Raw genomic sequence first — 14209 nt, forward strand, 5'->3', positions numbered from 1 at the left:
CGAGTGTGTTTAGTTGGCCGGGGTCTTCAGCTCCATCTTCATCTGCAGATCAGTAGCTGGAATCAGGATCAATGTAAGCCTCATCCAGGCTTAGGTTTATCTCTACCGCCTGCTCTCGTCTAGATCTGTCGGATGTCAGGTTGCATAGTTGGTCCGGCAATTGCATGTCGCGATCGTCCAGCGCCGAAGATCTACCTCAACCTCATCCGCATCCACATCCACATCCACATCCCCACATCCACAACTACGTCCACATCCACATCCTCAATCCTGAGTCGCTAAAACTTGAAAGCCACATTCGATGGCTCGCCGCTGACAGCGCGGAATTGTCGTTCGCATTGTCAGCTGGAATGGGCGGGGGTTTATCCACCGACTTTTGCCGACGATATACAAAAGATGCAACTGTCGCTGCTTGTTGCAGCAGTTGTTTCTGCTTTCTGTAGCTGCCCAGGTTGACAGTTGCTGCAAGAGCAAAAAAATGCGCTTGGGAAACTGCCACCGCGAGCTGGCTGGCTTAAATCAAATATTGAAATGCCTCAGAGCAGATCGGCGATCGGCGACCCTGACCTGTACCCCCAGACCCCCACTGCCCCCTCCCCCTTTTCGTACCCTCCCCAACTAATTGCCCCATACATGAGCCAAATAATTGCCCCAGCAGCCACACAAATAAATTCCATTTTGCTTTTATTTTTTGTAATTTTTTACTCATTGTCGTTTTCTGTTTTTTATTGATTTGTTTTCGATTGCATTCGCATTTTTCCGCTTGCTTTTTCGTTTCTTGTTTTCCTTCGCATTAATACTTTACAAAATTGAATGTCTATGAGCTAGTATAAATTAATTAAATATTATATTCATATCAAGCTATTTATATACTTAGTTTAACTAGCCAGCTAAGTGCAATTAATTAATTAGTAATACCTACATGGGGGAAAACGCACAACTGAAAGGCCGTGGGTATTAAATTAAATGCGTTTACAAAAAAATATTTCATGTGCAAAATTTCATAAATTCCAAGCATCTAAAATCTTTCTCTGTATTTAGTGGGGCTGATATGGATTTATCCTAAAAGCTAAGAGTTAATTTAAGCTTATTTATGTACACAAAAGTAAGTGGTTTTTGTATGACCAGGCTGAGAGTGGAAAACGTTGTTTGGAATTTTTGGTAACGCATTCCAATTGTTTTCCCAGCCCTGGCAATTGATTTTCTTAAAGGATTATCCTTTTGCTTTCCCACTTCACATCCGTTTTGGTCCTGGCCAAAGCAGTATGCAAGCAGTTCAAGCAGTGTTCGCTTAAGAGAAGAAAGGAGCTGCGCGCTATTTGAATTTTCAGTCTTGTTTTCAATGATTTAAAAAAGATTTAAAACGACAGAGTTAGAGGAGGGAATCAGCAGAAAGGGGACGCGCTTCGAAAACTGTAATCTAAGTTAAGTTAATTTTAATTTTAAATTACATTCTAGGGGTACAAAAAAGGGGCCTTTGTAATTTACAAATGATTTTGCTTCGATTGGGAGCTGGCTTACATGACTAAAAACTGGGCAAACACACGTTGTATTCCTCACTTTTTCTTGAAATCTATTCGTTAATATTCCTCGTGTAATACTGCTAAAAAAAAAGTGAGAGTTAAAGGGGACTTCAGATGGGCGGTTAGTTGTATCTTTAACTAGGCTATAGTCTAGGCTCTTAAGGTGCTAATAACAAAGGCTAAGCGTAGACAAAATACATAACACATACAAAGAATGGGGGGAAGAGTCATAGAGGGGGTGTTCTTGAGGTTTCCGGAGGGAACTTCCCTTACAGACACGTATAGATGACCTTCTTGGTCCGACACAGCTTGCACTTGACCTCGCAGCACCAGTGGAAGGTGCAGGCGCACCGCTCCACCACCACCACTTCGTCCCGCCGATAGCCACGCCCACAGCACATCAGCCCACATCCGTCCACGCCCAGCGAGGTCTCGTTGCACTGCCGCCCATGGGTGCCCAGGATGCCGTGTCTCAGATTCTTCTCGCAGAAGCTCGGCGAGGGCTCTAAGTAGACGAGGTCCTTCGAACCCGGCGGCTTGTGCTCCGGATTGTGGGGATTCAGTTGGAAGTGATATCTGCAGAAGAAGAAAGTAAAATGGGTTTAGTTAGTAAGGTGTTTTAGGAATTTGTTTTAATACAAGTTTTAAAACATATATTATACAATTAAATAGTAAATTTTTGTTTTCAAAATTAAATGTTTGTGTCTCAATTCGGTCAAAAAAAAGTTAATTTGGAAAATTAAATACATATTTAAAAACTACTTAAATTAAACATTTTTTTATTAAGCCTTTCCAAGTCCAGGTCTTGGATTATATTTTCTTTAGATTATTTCTATAGTATCTGGTGATCTTTACCTATTATGCTTGCGACCCTGTCGTCGTCCATTCCGACCTCCCCTTTGACCCGCGAGGGGCAAACTGTTGGGCGAGGGCATGTTGGGGTGGTGGATCTTGCTGATCGGATGACTGTTCTCCAGCAGGATGTCCGGGATGTGGTCGTTCAGCATGCGCTCCTCCTCCTCGCCGTAGACCACCGATTGGGGAATGATCAGGCCATTGGAGCCCACGGAATTCGAACCAGCCGCATTCGGACTTACTCCAGCCAAGGCGTTTGTGGCCCTCAGACTATTGGTGACTTGGACGCGGGTGGCTCCATCGAAGCGGGCTTTCAAGTTATCGCCAATCACACGGAAGTTGGCCAGTCGCATCCAGCAGGTCTTCACTGTACACGAGCCGGACATTCCGTGGCATTTGCACTCCTGTCGCATCTCCGCCTGGACGTGCTGCAGATTGAAAAGGAGCGGGGAAGAGATTGTTCATTAGTATGACTTTATTAGGCTTCTTGCGAATCGCGAATCGCAACTCGCAACTCGCGACTCGCAATATGTTTTTCACTTAATTATTTTGCGGTTTTTTTCTTTGGCCCGGTTGTTTTTGCCCGGCTGGGAGATTGGCGGCCCGCCTGCCACGTTGTTGCAGTTATTAAAAATCAATAAATGTTGTTGCAACTTGCTGTGCGCTTGTTGCATGTCCCCCCACCTCGAAGTTGCTGGTTGTAATGTTGTGCGCGGACCAAAAGTAAGAAATCAACGCAGTTGGGGGGCCTTCAGCAGCGGCCATCCAGCAGCCCGATGATGATCATCATCGTCATCATGCTGATCGCAATGATTATGGAGCTGCGGCCCATAACAAGTAATAAAATAATAACACAGGCGGTGGGCCCTGCTCCCCAAAGGCGGCGGAAGGAGGCCGCGAGGACTAGGTCCCGGATCGGTAGATCGGTGGTTCGGTGGATCGGTGGATCCGGTGGGATCGTATTGCTCTAGCTGGATGCACTGGATGTTGGCGCTGTGTGCTACTTTCTACGCCCCACTAAAACGGACAGCGGGAGTGGCAATTCACAGTGGTTTAACTAAGCAAAGTGCTTACCAAAAAGAGGATTTTCTGTAGTAAAATTGATCAATGCATAAGCCTAATAAATTAGGTATGAATTTGAAATATCTTGTATGAAGAAAAACCCCTTAAGTTTATTAGAATTTAACAGTATATTTATTTGATTGGTGCAATTTTTTTTATTACCCCTTTCACCACTGTAAATGTGCCCCCAAAACTAAAGTCCTACTATTTTCTTCTTGTGGAGGGGAACTGGAAGCTGTCAACGAGTTAATATACGAGCGACACAAGCGCAAACGAGTGCAGAAATCCCCCCATATTCCCGCGTGAAAGAGATAGCTAGAGGGGGGAGCGAAAGAGAGGGATTATCTCGAGCAGCTAGGCCAATTGGCGTTCGACTCCAATTAATTGTGGGGACGGAAATTGTCGTCGCTGGTTTTTATTAGCGATCCAGTCGTAAATCCCCCAGCCAGGTTAAAAACGAACATTAGGACTACTTATTACGAGTTCCACAGAAAAAAAACATTCAAAAAAGGTAATATTTAAAACAATTTTTATAGTAATGAATCCGGTATTTAACCTGAATTAAATTTGTTAGTTGAAAGCAATTATTTATTATGCAGTTTTAAGATCATATTGCCTTGATTTAAATTCCTTTTTTCTGTGCATTTATGTAATAAAGCTGAACTTACCGCTCGACCCGCCTCGTTGTTGTGCAGATTCATCTTCTCGCGCAGATTGCGACCCCTCTCGCCGGTATCGACAAACTCCCGGGAGAACTTGAACCCGAATCCGATGTTGTCGGAGCATCCGCCCCACTCCCAGTCCCGAACTCCGGCCACACTGCCCGCCTGGTGATTCGCTTGTGGGGATCGCGACTGGTGGCTATAGTCGCAGGTGCAGGACTCGATCGTTCCTTCGCTGCAGGCCCTGGCTATCGAGTGGGTCACCGCCGCACTGGTGATCGCGTAGATGAAGCTCGTCTCTCGGCAGCCTGGAAAAAATAAAACAGAATTTTGATTAATTTTAATTCCTTAAAAAAACTTAAAATCACATAAACAAGTATGTTTTAAAATAGTAATATTTATAGAAGGAATGGTGAGTATTAATCATACACAAAATATAAAATAATAATGCAAATGGGTTTAAAGTCAAATAAGGTAATAATATTACATTAAATTACATTGCACTTAAATATTAGTTTTGTTTGAACGGAAAAAAGGGGAGCTCTAAACAATAACTGATATTTAATCAGAACTTTATTCTCTGTGTAATCATTATTTTTGCTTTCTGGGTGTTCCACTTGGCACCGAAGTCCACCAATACCGCGGCCAAGACAAGATCTCAATCTCGGCCAAGTGAAGTAGTGATGGCCGGAGACGTCGTGGGCAAGAGTTGAAATTTTCGTTATGAGTAATGGCACTTGTCTTCCAAAGCCTGGTCAATTATGACACTTCAAGTTATCAATGCCATGATGGCACGGCGGAAAAGAGATGAGCACACCAAAACCTGACACAGATTAAACGCTCAACTATAAATTCCAACTTAACACTTTGGGCCCATCTCTGCACAATCCATTCGAGTGGACAGTTTGCCCCTTGTGCGCTTTACTTTTATTATTCATTTTCATTTTCGTTTTTATTTTTAGTAACTGCCTCCGTTTGCAGCCGTTTCTGTTTCTGTTCGGGTTTCTGTTCTGTTCTGAGAGCGAGACCATCACAGATAAAGAACAATGAAAATTGAATTTACATGTTGCAGATAATTTTTCAAGTGGCTTCGCCTCGGTTCATAGCTCAAGATATGATATATAGGGATGGTCTCGCCGGTCAGGTAGCTGAAAATTCTTGAGTTGAACCATGTCAACGTCGTTTGGAATTTTCAGTTGCGCTGAAGAGAGTGTAAAGTACTTGAAAGCAACAAGTTCATATCTATATTGGAAATTCAAATTTACCTTTGAACGAATTTATTGAAAATACTCCCTATATTCTTAAATTGTTATAGAGAAGTTTTGAGGTTTTAGAACTACTTCCTAACTTATTTTGGTTCAAGTGTCGATTGATGTATCTGTGATTGACTAGTCTGCACTTGACGATTGACACATTCTTGTGCTCTCTATATCACCGAAAACAACTTCCGCTTGGTGTTAAAAATTTCGCCGCTTTTGATTTCGATTTCCTGGAATTCGACCACGAAATAATTTGTGTTACTTTTTTTCCGAAACTATGGCAGAGTGAGCCTTCAATTCCCGGTTAATGTTTGTTTGTTTGTTGTTGGTGGTTTCGTTTTTCCTTAAATAATTTCACGTATGTAACGAAATTTAAGGCGCACACAGGTAAATTGTGTGTAAATATGTGCAAGATGTTTGGGCCGCGATAAGGCGGCAACGCATGCGCAAACGGTTTGGGAATCGCAGAGGCGGGGGGTGCGAGAAGGGATCGCGGGGGGAGGGGGTGGTGGTAGTGGTAGTGGAAAGGGGGCTCAGAGGCGTGACACACTCATTGGTGACTTTGTTTTTTCTGGTGATTAGCTTAGCAAGAATTCGCGTTACCTTTTGGAAGCGAAATGTTGTTTGCATTTCGTACTCTCCTTTCGTGGTTTTTTGTGTAAATAGCGAACAAAAGATAATAAAGTACGAAATATATATAAATAATAAAAAGTAAAAAGCGGGGATGGTGCACCCTGAGCAATTAAGCAAATAAAGGGTGTGGCCAAAATGGAGCAACCAAAAAATAAATTTCCGCATGTAATGCGATACGTTTCGTTCTCTTTTCTGTTTTATATAATTGCCAAAACGGATTTCCGTTGTGAGTGGGCGTATCTCGAGCTGATTGAAATTGAGAGCAGGACGAAAATCAGAAGCACAATCCTGCGCCGATCCTGGGCCCTCGAAAAAAAAGAGGGAACACAGCTCATCTCGGGGTTAAGCTGCTTAGTGACAGCAGCGTCAGCAGTTCCCGGAATAGTTTAGACCTCTTGATATAAAACCCACAGGGACATACGAACACAGGGATACTGGGACACCCGGAGCGGCTTCGTCACGAACCAATGATTGCCAAAAAAAAAAAGGAGAAGAGATCCCTGGCAGAAACCCAACGAGAATATTCACTAATAGAGACGGCTTGTTAAAGCGTGTGGCGTGGCAAATTGACAAGGTGTCACCAATTAGAAAACAAGTTAGGCAGCCTTAGGACTTCGAAATTGAAATAAAGAGAGATCTGAGACAAGGCAGGAATTTCTGTGTGCCCCGCTGGCAGGGTTCTCTCCAAGCGGTTTGGAAGCCACTGGCTCTCCATTCCGAACCCCAAGTGTTAATGGTTCGCTCTAGGTGTTAATTAGGGCCAAGGGCACGGCCCGGCAAATACATTAAAAATTTGATTGTGGAAAGCGATGAAAGTGCTGCGATAAAAAGCTGTCACCGGGGCAATAATTTCCCTTTTCTTTTAAGTAATCCATAAAATGTCGAGAGCTCATAAAAAGGATGTTAGCTGGCGGAGAGTCAAAATAACTTGATAAGGTCAAGAGCCTGGCTATAAAAGTCAGCTGCCGTTGACAGACGGACCGAGCGAACGAAGCCACGCGACGCTTGCCACGCCCACTATATATATACGTATACAGATCAGGTAGTAGTGTCAGGATCTCGGGAATAAGGACAAAACAGTAGCTAATAAAACGGCAGGCGAGGGCGGGAGTCGTATGGATTTCCGGCTAAAAACGCGGCAGGACAAAAACTGCGCATGCGCGACTTTTGTTTACATTTATATAAGCTAAAACTGTTCGTTCTCTTGGGATTTTGCTGGCGCAGCAGGCGAACTAGAGTCCCAGAAGACAAGCACGTTTGATTGATTTGAATGACCGAGTGAGTGAGTGAGTGACAACACTCAGTTGTCCTCTTCGGTGGTTCAGTGGTGTTTCAGTGGTGCTGCCAACTTGTGCTCATTAGCATAAACACGCTGAAACGCAAGTGGAGCAAGTGCATTGAGCACAGAGGCAGCTCTTTGTGTCCCCGTCCAGGGGAAAGTGGCCCCTTCAAAAGGGTAGTCAACCCATATATATATGTATATATAAAATATACATATTACCAAGTGCTCAGATCGTATTACAATAACAAACAAGCGCCACATACGAGCAAGAGGTCCAGGGGAGTGACATTTCATAACATAAATAAGGAGCAGGGTAAAGGGAAAAACTGGATTCGAGCTGCTGGGTTATGCAAGCAATTTGTGTGGCAGCCTGGTTTTCTAGTAGTTTAGTTGCGGCAAAAACGAAGGCGTTGACAACAATAGATCTGTAGATCATATTTCTCTTTGGCAAAGAGGGCCTTAAGTGAGTTGCACTGAAGAACTACTGTGTGCAATTGAAATGTTCAATTAACCAAGTGTTTTTATAGCTTATGTGATTTTTTAAATCATTAAATGGAAAAATGATTTAAAGAAAATTGTAGAACTTGTGGAAATTGAAATTGAAACTATTTACAATTATATTTATAAGCCATTAAACTAAACTTAACTCATGTTTAAATGTTATTTAAACTCACCTCGATCAACGATTTTGCCGAAGAGGTTCTTGCCCCTCGAGAAGTTTCTCGTCGAGCAGTTCCAGCGGCGATTTCTGAACTGGTGTTGGCATTCGCTGATGGCCAAGTTGGCGCCCTTAACCAAGGCTCCCAAGACTCCGGGATTATCCCTGACCAGTCGTCGCTGTTTTCTCCTCAACGTGGAGTGGATGGCCGGATCCATGTACATAATGGGCGTAATATTGTTGGGTTCGCCGACCTTGGCAATGCCCCTGAAAGAAAATGAACCAGAAAAACCGAAAGTTAATAGAGCAATCTTTGGGAAGAGGTTGTCAAAACTATTAAATGCTTCACTGAGTTTTGCGCCTAATTATGAGAACGGGAATAAAGGGAACGAGGATTTCCACCAGCTGAAACATTTTTTGTCATTTTTCGTCAGGGTTTTTGTGTCTTTCCACTTGACTTGAGATCGAGCTGTTTTTCTTTCGGCTGTGCGTATCATTTTTTTTCGGTTTTTCATTTTGCGGCTTTTCGGTGTCTTTTCTATTTTGAGCATTTGTTGTTTCTGGGCGGTAAACGTCAATTGCCGGCGTTACTCAAGCATAAACCACACACAAACGAACATACGAGTATATATTAGGTACACTCACATGGAGATGGACAAATATTTGCAGACACCTGTCGGCTAACGCTTTGCTCCTCTCTGACCTGTCATAATTTATTTTCTTGTTTCAATTGTTGATCTTTATAATATTTTTTTTCCACGCTTCATTAGCAGCCGCAGACATATAGATATATTTATTTATGCACATAACAAACAATAAGCAAACATAAACAAATGTTTATTGACAGGCTGCGAGAATGCAAATTAATTGCCAATTCAATTGAATGCTGATTGCGGTGGGAACAAAACGTTGCGCAATGCAACGAAAATTAATAAAAGTACGTAAATAAAACAAAAACTTGATCGAATGTGTAACATCTGCGCGGGGATTCTCGGGGCAACGATTGCCAATCGATTTCAATTCCCAGGCGGATTAAATCGATGCCCCAGCGGAGATTTATGCGACGGCAATCCGAAGTCGCAGTCACAATTTGTGTCGTTGTATTTGTTTGAGCTTTTTATGTTTTTTTGTGTTGATTTTTTATTGTTGAGGTTGGATTTATGCCGTTATAAAAAGTTATTAGGGCTTTGTGGAAGTTTTGCACATGATAAAAGTCAAACAAACAACTCATCAAAGCCCGAGAATTTGTGGAGGCCGGTCAATAATACCAAAAGCAAATACCAGATAGGATTTAAAAAAGATAAAACCTTAAAATTCAGTGAGATTTGAAATTACCAAAAATCTGGTTGAAATTGACATACAACCAGTTAGGACTACTTAAGACCGCGCTTTATTTTATAAGTTTCAATTAAGTTAGCACTTATACCCCATATTTAATGTTTATAATTTTTTTTATTATAACTAATTGTTTTCATAAGCAAAACGAAAGACTTAGGCAACGAACTTGATTTACTGCGTATGCTACTGGAAATCTGTTGCCTCAACTCTGCTGTAGATCCCAAAGTCTGGACTTCCTTATCGAGGCCCCTCTCCTCAAGTTTTTTTATTACTCCGCTTCCATTCACCCAAAAGCCCATTCATATCTCAAACTGTGTCACACACACACAAAGTTTATCCCAAGTAAAAGTTGAATGCGCGCTTAGAATTTTTAATTGCTTCCATCAGGCGAAGTTTGTGAGAAGTCGGAGCTTTATTTTATTTTTTAGTGTGTGTGCATTTTGTGGCTTCCGCATTTGGTGCGTGACGCACAAGACCTTTAACATCTTTCTTGTTTTTTGTTTGTTGCTGTGGGAAATGTTTCTCGAAAACTTTCGGCGCGTGCCTTGTTGTTGTTTCTTGACTTCTGTCTGGGTTTTTCACATTTTTTTTTCGTTTGGCTGCTGTTTGCTGTTTTTATTGTCGCCCGCCCGCTAATTGCCCAATTTAATGGAAAATATTTGATGGACTTACCACCACATGGAGCCCCGGCCCCTTCCGGATTTCTGTTTGCCCTCGACTTGGCTCAGACTGCTGCCGCTGCTGCAGAGGGCCATCAGGCAGATCACGAAGATATAGCTGATATCCATTGTTGGCTGTTTAGCTTTTTTCGACACACACAAATTCACTAAACACTGGGTATTACTTCTTCCCTTCGAGTTGTTGTTTGTTTGCGAATGGTTAGGGTGTATTGGACTTTTATCGAGCAATTTCGCGTTCAATTAGCGCACTATAAATGAGGCATAATCATCATTAGCATGCGTATGCCGATACTGCTGCTCATATTTGTGCGATTAATTCCGATTTCGATGGATCACACGGCAATCATGGGACACAACAAGAACTTTGTGAGTTTTCCTCTGTAAGTTATCAGTTAAGTATATTAATTCGGTCGTTTCGAATAGAACACTCTCGGTTTGCTCTAGTTATAGATGGCAGATCGTTGGATCGGTAGATCAGTATATCGCGACGATTCGAGCGGAGGAGTGAAGATTGTTGCCCGGTTCAGTGCCAACTCTTAACTGAAACACACCGTGCGTTCTTTCGTCCGACTCTGCGTTTTTCAGCAGCGACCCGAGATCCCCGATCCGATCGTATCTACAGACTTCGGATCCCTCACGATCGCAGTGTGTGTGTGCGAGTGGGGCGGAGCTATCACTGCGCTGCCACTTCTATCCGTGCGTTAGAGGAGCATGGCTATCTCTCGGCGCAGTCGTTCGTTTTCTCTGTCGTTTCGTGATCGTTTCGTATGTGTTTCGGCTTCAAGTGTGTGTGTGTGCGGTATATAGCCAGTATCGCCCAATAAGAAATGGCGGAAATGGAAAAACTCTGCCCGGCATTTTCGGTGTAATCGATTGTATTGCCGGATTATTTGCGCAATCTCATGAAATTTCGTAATAGCGTAGACTGCATTTAATTATATTTATTTGTCGCAATTTTTTCGGCTATTTTTGTAAGGTATTTATGGGATTGGTTTTCATGGGTTTTTTGACACGCTTACTGTTCACCTAAAAACTATTATTTTTGGTTGTTAAAAGGGGTCTTTAACATTTATGAATGGTTTTTGGTGATAAAGGTAGTGTTTTGTATGGCCAGAATAAAAGTCGCTTTTTACATAAATAAATCAAATACAACAAAATGTTTTTTTTTTTAATTTAGTTTAATTTTTGTTAATCAATATATGTTTCTTATTTAATAAAAAATATATATGGTACACAAAAGACAATATTTTTTAAACTTTATCATGTAAAATTGTATGTAAAAGTGTTTCGAAGGCTTAGTACAAATTTGTAATTTTTTACATTTATTTAAAATTAATCTATTTATATTCAGACAATTTAATCAATTTACAAATAAAGTTGTAGGGAATTAACACTTGTAGGTTTTGCTTCCCTTTTCATAAGCATTCCTGCACATGGGCCTAGTCAGAACAAGTTTTCTGCTGTTTTCGGAGTAGATTTCGGAGTAGTCTTATGTACTTGGCTCGAATGCAGCCGGCTCCCTCACTCTCAGTCGATTGTTAACACACACTCTGGCATTCCGAGCTGACTTTATGTCTTACCTTTTCCTCATCCATTGCTTGGCTGCTTCCACTAATTGGACAGTGTGTGCAGCTCAAAAAGAGCAGGTATCCCCCACCTTAACCTCTATCCCCACCTTTCGAAGACCTCTCTTTTCCGTTCGATCTTTCGGCCATTTTCCATGAATTACACATTTATTCGCTGTCCGGATTATGTCAAAACTAATAATGTATGATTATCCTACGGACTTATTTTTATTAACTTATTCCCCTGCAAAGAAAATTTGTTTTTCAAAAACATATAATATACATATGCGTTTTAACATATAAGCCTATTAAAAATTCTAAAGAATAACAAAACAATTAACTTTTTTTATTTATATTTAATTTATTTAATACATAAACAACAACAGGAAAAACGTTTTTCATCGCAACAAAATGGCGAACGGATAGAGTTCCGTTTTCGGTTCAGGCCAAAAATCCCTTGGCCAATATTTGCACAGTCTGGGCGCTGGAAAAGAGTTAGGGGAAAAGGGTGGAGGAGTTGCAGGAAATTGTGTGCGCTTATTTGCTTAGGCCCCGGGGCCTGAAAAATTAGCGCGTTCTTATTAATTTTATTGCCGCGGAAAATCCAAATGATGAGACACACACGCACTCCCAGACATTCACGGCGAGTGAGTAAGAACAGAAGGCTGGAATGTAAATAAATCATAAAATCTTAAACCTCTCTCTCCGCTGTAGGTAGCGATCACCTCTCGTCTCGACCCACTCGCTTTCCGAGGCTGTAAAAATAACCCGAATCGGCAGACCTACTAAAGTCTGATGGGTATATTCATTAACTAATGGCAGATAGCGAGAGTGGTGGTAATTTCTTTATGATAACCAATCAACTGCAGCAATTAAAAAAGTAATTCGGAACGAGGTTAATAATTAAATCCATTATTTATACATTCGAAAATACAATATTATGTATTATATTAAAAATCAATTTAAAGATAAATGGTTTTCTAGACTATTAGCGATAAATTTAATTTTTATTTGCCTTTAATATTTTTTGTTAACATTTTATTGGCTTTCATGCATATCTTGTTAATTTCTAGATTAGAAAATAATAAAACAAATTCACATGTTTATTTATGACCAGTAATCTCTGCATAATTGTTGCTCACACTGTTAGTGTTGAGTTCGTATTTTGGTTAGCCAACACAAAACAGGTCGTAACAAATTCGAGGCTAACCAAAAGCCGACCTTCGATGCGATATGGCTAATCCATCAAAGTAATATCTATCCGTAAAACAACGCCACAACAATTCTAAACAAACCAAACCCGATCGAAGTCCAAGACCCCCGAGAGACTCGACCTTGAAGAGTACCAACCATATTTTCCAACCTAGTGGTGGGCGATGTCCTTGGAAAATTCACTCAAGGTCTACGATTTGGTCAACCAACAAGGAGCTGGGACTTTGAGGAGTTTCCCAAACTCAGGTGATTAGAAAACAAGTCGAGAAGTCAAACTTTTGTTGGGCTGCATTTGAATTTCCATTTCGTTGCACCTTTTTACAGGGGGAGTTGTTTCACTAAAAGTGTAAAATCTCGGCTCATAATTGCAAATAATCGCCGGCTCTGAAGCGCGACTAAAGCGCTGGAGGCGGGGGGCGTGGTCCTGTACCTGGCAACAGGCAGATTTCCATGCTAATCGCTCACAATCGGAATTTATATGGTCGGCAATCATTTGGCATCATTTGCAACTTTGCGTCCGGGGACACCCCTCTCCCTTTTTTTTTTTTGCCTCTCCTGATTTTGACCCTCTGAATATGTAGTTGTCAAGCGTTTCGGAATTAGCCACGCTGTGTCCTGTCAGCAGAATTGGTAGAATCAGCAGCAGCAGCAGCTACGGCCACTGGCCAGGGGTCATAGGTCAGCCCCGATCGCCGCATGACTTTTCCGAGCCTGCTCTTCGTCGTCGTCCCTCGCAGGGTGTGAAAATTGCTTCCAAATAAAAATTTGCAACACTACGAGTTTATGGGCCTCCTGTTTCTCAAACAGCTAATGTGCCGTGCAAAAATGCTACGCTTCGGCATCGATCGGGATCGAAGTCCGGGGTTCCGTGTCCGAGGTCCCGTCATCATCGCTGCGATCATGGACAGCTCGCGATCGGAGGAGATGGTCCTCCTCCCGGTGATCCTCAGCTGAGCGTGTCGTGTCTTTGTTGATGGAAAACAGTTGGGCACTTGCTGTGTGTCTTCTGCATGTTTTATTGCACTCGATTTTACGCTCAAATCTGCTGCACAGATCGGGGCAGATGATCGGCCAAAGATCGATATTGATCGACTCTAATGGGCATGACATGCGGCGATTAACCCGGTGCAAAAGGTTGTAAATGTTTTCGTTGGCTCTTATAGAGGATCAACCCGATTAGGGCATTTTCGGTAATAATTGGGGAGTAATGCTGCTAAAAGATAAAAATAGTCCTGGATACTAAATATCCTTTATTTTAATAGTTCATCTATTGTATAATCGGACTTAATAAACACTAATCGGCTTTTTATTTATTAGTAGTAAATCAGTAGTAGTGGATTGAAAAAGACTTTTTGATACTAAAATTGGTTTAAATAAATATTTTTGTAAAATAATCATTATTATCAAAAATCTTGTTCAAACAAACTTCAGAGCCTCAAAAATATAACTATGTTAAAGCTAAATATCAAACAAATTTCTT

The 14209-nt window shown here is 41.6% G+C and overlaps 1 protein-coding gene across 1 annotated transcript; it reads right to left on the bottom strand.

Moving 5' to 3' along the window:
- Window positions 1-686: 686 nt before the first annotated feature.
- LOC108093336 (protein wingless) lies at window positions 687-10496 on the bottom strand. Its single transcript, XM_017193337.2, has 5 exons — window positions 9945-10496; window positions 7951-8201; window positions 4109-4410; window positions 2379-2806; window positions 687-2099 (listed from the first exon to the last, which is right to left on the bottom strand). Exons 1-5 carry the CDS (start codon window positions 10058-10060, stop codon window positions 1793-1795), a joined length of 1404 nt encoding a protein of 467 aa, XP_017048826.1. The 5' UTR covers window positions 10061-10496; the 3' UTR covers window positions 687-1792.
- Between the last annotated feature and the right edge of the window lie 3713 nt (window positions 10497-14209).

The sequence above is a fragment of the Drosophila ficusphila genome, unplaced genomic scaffold, assembly GCF_018152265.1.
Source record: "Drosophila ficusphila isolate 14025-0441.05 unplaced genomic scaffold, ASM1815226v1 contig_855, whole genome shotgun sequence".
Classification (NCBI taxonomy): domain Eukaryota; kingdom Metazoa; phylum Arthropoda; class Insecta; order Diptera; family Drosophilidae; genus Drosophila; species Drosophila ficusphila.